General features: G+C 41.9%; 1 protein-coding gene across 1 annotated transcript; it reads right to left on the bottom strand.

Moving 5' to 3' along the window:
• Positions 1 to 308: 308 nt before the first annotated feature.
• Positions 309 to 3720, bottom strand: LOC136511598 (auxin-responsive protein IAA17-like). Its single transcript, XM_066505642.1, has 5 exons — positions 3285 to 3720; positions 2305 to 2537; positions 1594 to 1693; positions 1405 to 1466; positions 309 to 706 (listed from the first exon to the last, which is right to left on the bottom strand). The coding sequence occupies exons 1-5, from the start codon at positions 3596 to 3598 to the stop codon at positions 669 to 671; spliced, it is 747 nt and encodes a 248-aa protein (XP_066361739.1). The 5' UTR covers positions 3599 to 3720; the 3' UTR covers positions 309 to 668.
• Positions 3721 to 3933: the final 213 nt, after the last annotated feature.

Genomic DNA, 3933 nt, shown 5'->3' with positions numbered 1-3933 from the left:
GATCATAAGGCATTGCCATCTCTCTTGAAATCATAATATTATTATATGCAACCTGAATGATGGTTCAGATGGAAGCCTTTTTAAAATGACACTTTGGAGTTAGATCATAGACAACCATCATAACCTTCAGCCGATAAATAACTCAATACACTGCATGCCCCACCAGCAATTAGGCATCAAAGCTGGTAAAAAAGGAATCCAAGTTTCCACAAAGAAACTATTGCACACAGGATCACTGTTTCAAAACAAGTTGCTTCATCAGATTTCAACACCATCAAGATGAATGAACCAGAACATGAACACAGATGGACCATACATTTGCAAGCTTCATTGAACATTTATATAGAGGAACAACAAACAGTTCATGGACACTATTTTGCAAACTAGGTAGGAGTGCTCAATCATAGTAGCACCACACAATGTACCAAACCATTTACACGAAGAACACTGGTACGAAGGCTTAACAACAATCAAATAGCGTTTTGTCCATAGACGATGTTGCAAAACTAACATGACAGACGTGGAGTTCTTTACTTGCGTAACAGCAAACCATGTAGTAGACCATAAGGCAGAATTCCTCTTAAAACTGTTAGACTTTTTTTGTTTTCATAAAGATCCCTACAGTCATTGGATCTCCCTCTTGCTTTGGACTGTAGGAAGCAACCATTCTAGTTGCGGTTCTTGGACTTATCAGCTGCCCTTGGAGCTGCAAAAGAAAAAAAAACAAGAGACGTAGATTATTCAGGGAAGTCAAAGTAAAAAAATGGAGCCAAGCCTATTAGATTAACTCTGGAGTTGAATTAGAATACCTTGTTAGCAAGTGACAACTATGATTCAAAGCTTCCAATTTCAATATTTAACTATTAATTTGATACCTATTTTTCCATATTATTATGTGCACTCCAAACTGATAATGACATACTTGGTTCTAGTGTTGATAACAGTACTAATCGGGAAGGTAGGCATCTCTCATCGTGAAGGGAGCATATTTTTGAATTTTCTTTCAGAATCTAATTTTTATATTTTAATTATTATGCAGTTGTTGTTTACAAGGTGAAAGAAAACTTTAATTAAATGTTCTTGCTATATGCAACTGATGATTTTTTTTGAAATGCAAAATGCAACTGATAATGGCTCATCCCACGCCTCTGATTTTGAACCTACATTTGAGTGCTATGCACAAGAAGATGGCAAATGGATTACCCAAGAGAGCTATCACCCCAGATGCAGGGACCATGAATTATGTCCCTTTTGTGAGGAACTCCTAATAAAAATTGTATCATGTACAACAACACAACCTACTTGGATCATCATATCATGTACCCTCCTACCATATCCACCAACCAACTAAGACAATATGATTAGCACGACAATACACTAAACAGAATAGGAGTACAAACTTACCAAGTCCAATTGCATCTGATCCTTTCATGATCCTGAGCCTGCGGCAAGAGTCAGCGAACATCCTACAATTGGAGTGAAAGAAAATGTGACGGCTAAATATGTATCTAGTTGAGAAAATGAGCCACAAAATCAAATCGGTAATTAATTTAGTTCCATTTCCATTGTTTTAAGTAAGATCAGTGTACTTACTCCCATGGTACATCGCCGACAAGCATCCAATCTCCATCCTTGTCCTCATAAGTCAGAACATATTCACCATCCTTGCGGTACTCAGATAAGCCGTCCTTGCCTGATATGGCATTACACCCATACTAACCTGTAAGACCAATAAAAGGAAAACAGAAGAGAGCCTCTTCTTGTACTAAAATTTCTACTGAAGAGACTTGGACCTTATTTTCATTTCCATTATTCTAAGGAAGTGGTGAAAACTAATGAGATATTAGATATATAAATACAGGACCACAGATATCCAAATTTCAGAAATATATAGGGGATGCCACTCTCAGTAATAATAAGTAGCTTTCTGGAATAATACTCAGGACTCGAAGATATCCTCGAATAATCATACACATGGAGCCAAAATTTATTTTGCCTTACAGGAAATAATATCTTTCTAAGAAAGACTTGATACGGATGCAATAACTGAACAATCAGCAGGGTATTTGTTAGCAAGGAATAGAAAGTTCACCAAAGAAAAAAACAAAGGCATGCCAGATTGTTTGTAATCTTACAATTACTCAAAAATAACGGTACGTTGAAGCTATTGCTTATCCTAAGAATCAAGTATGATAGTTTTTAAAGGCTTCTTGATGTACTTCTAACACCATCCACATCAAAATGAAACACAATTACATACTGATGCGCCATCCAAAAGAGGGAGAGTAACCCGAGACATCTCACCAGTACTGAAGCCATTGAACATCTTCTCAAGGGCAGTCGACAGGTCCTTGTAGTTCTTGTAAGTCTTGAGGTCAATCTTCCTGAGGTACGGCGCGCCATCCATGCTGACCTTGACGTACAGGAACCCCTGGCCCTGCTTGGCCTCAGCATCCTCCTTGCTGCCCTTCAGCTGGGTGGTAGCCATCGTGTTCTTGCGGTAGCTGCGGATTGGTGGCCATCCCACCACCTGAGCTCTGCACAACACACCTGAGCTCAATAATCTTTACAACCACGGAACGAAGAGGTAGATCAGGAGATGCTCTACCGGTGACAAAATAAAGAAACGAATTTTGGCGAATTTTGGGATGAAAGTCACAGACTTTGAGCAAGGTAATGCCAAATCAAATTGTTATGAACAAAATAAAACAAAAACAAAGCAGGGAGATCAGAGAAAACATGAGAAGAGCTTGAGCAAGCAAGAAAAGTGAAAAAAAAAAACCAAGGAAGCTGAAGATAAATTGAAGGGCGCATTTTGAAAAGTAGAGAATTTGGAGGAAAAGTGGGAATTTAAAATAACATCACAAAGCTGCAACTTTAGTTTCCCTCCTCTAGGCCCCAAGACAAACCGAAATTCCCACCCAAATAAGAGTAAAAACAAATCGAAAATACAAAGCCAAGAGAGATCCCCTGACATACAATTCAGCCCCTTTTCAATTCCTCGTACCCTTTTGTTTTCCTGAAAAGCACAGAATTTCCAAAGATAATTTTCTGTTACAGAACCTGAAAATGTCATGAACTCCAAGAGCCCAGCAAGATTTCCCAAACAGCAGAAAACTTGCTCCCAAACAAAGGGGCAACAATAACAATTTGCGAACCACTAGTGGCCGCAGTCCAAAGAACCATGGAGAAACGCCAGATGAACGCGCTGGCAAAGCCCCAATCTTCCCCTTTTTTCGTTTGAGGCAGTAAAACCCCAAGATCCACTTCCACACTCCACCTACTTTGCAGCCGGCTGCGGCGTCGCTGCAACCTTCTTGTCGTCGTCCGCCTCTTCCGCCACCTTCTTTCCCTTCCCAGCAGCGGCAACGGGCGATGCCGGGGGCGCCTCGTCAGAAAACCCGCGCTTGGCGCCCTTGGCCGGGAGCAGGTCCAGGGTGGTAGCGGTGGCAGCCGCGACACGGCGTTCCGGCGACCCGGACCCCGGCAGACCGAGGCGGAGCTCGGTACCCTTCAGGTCGTCGTCGGCACCGGCAGCGGCGGCGGCGGCCGCCGGCGGCGAGAGGCCTATGTAGTCGAGCTCGAGTGGGGGCGACATGGGGAGCAGCAGGACATGAACCGGAGGGTGGGAGAGGTGAGGAGTGGCTGTTTGTGTGTGGGGGTAGCCGGTAGGGGCAGAGTGGGAGTCTGGGAGTGGAACGGAAGGGGAGACCGTGGGAGCCGGAGCGAGAGTTAAGTGATACTAAGTGAGTGTAACACCCTAAATTTTGAATTTTAGGAAATAAAGCTAAAATGGTTTAATTTGGAATTTTGTGCTCATAAAGATATAGGAAAATAAGATTTCTCATTTAGTTAAAATTTATCATAAGGTTTAGCAACATGTTTATGCATACATACCCTTGCATTTGATGTATTTGATTGAGGGGTTTAAAT

The sequence above is a fragment of the Miscanthus floridulus genome, chromosome 16 (genome assembly GCF_019320115.1).
Source record: "Miscanthus floridulus cultivar M001 chromosome 16, ASM1932011v1, whole genome shotgun sequence".
NCBI lineage: Eukaryota > Viridiplantae > Streptophyta > Magnoliopsida > Poales > Poaceae > Miscanthus > Miscanthus floridulus.
The sequence above is the reverse complement of the archived record's forward strand: the minus strand, read 5'-3'. Positions and strand labels throughout refer to the sequence as shown.

Excerpts from the sequence above, each read along its gene's own strand:
- LOC136511598 (XM_066505642.1), bottom strand. The coding sequence starts at position 3,598 with ATGTCGCCCCCACTCGAGCTCGACTACATAGGCCTCTCGCCGCCGGCG. Across the intron at positions 2,538-3,284 it reads ACGCCGCAGCCGGCTGCAAA|AGCTCAGGTGGTGGGATGGC; the intron begins GTAGGTGGAGTG and ends TGTGTTGTGCAG. Across the intron at positions 707-1,404 it reads ATCAGATGCAATTGGACTTG|CTCCAAGGGCAGCTGATAAG; the intron begins GTAAGTTTGTAC and ends TTTCTTTTGCAG.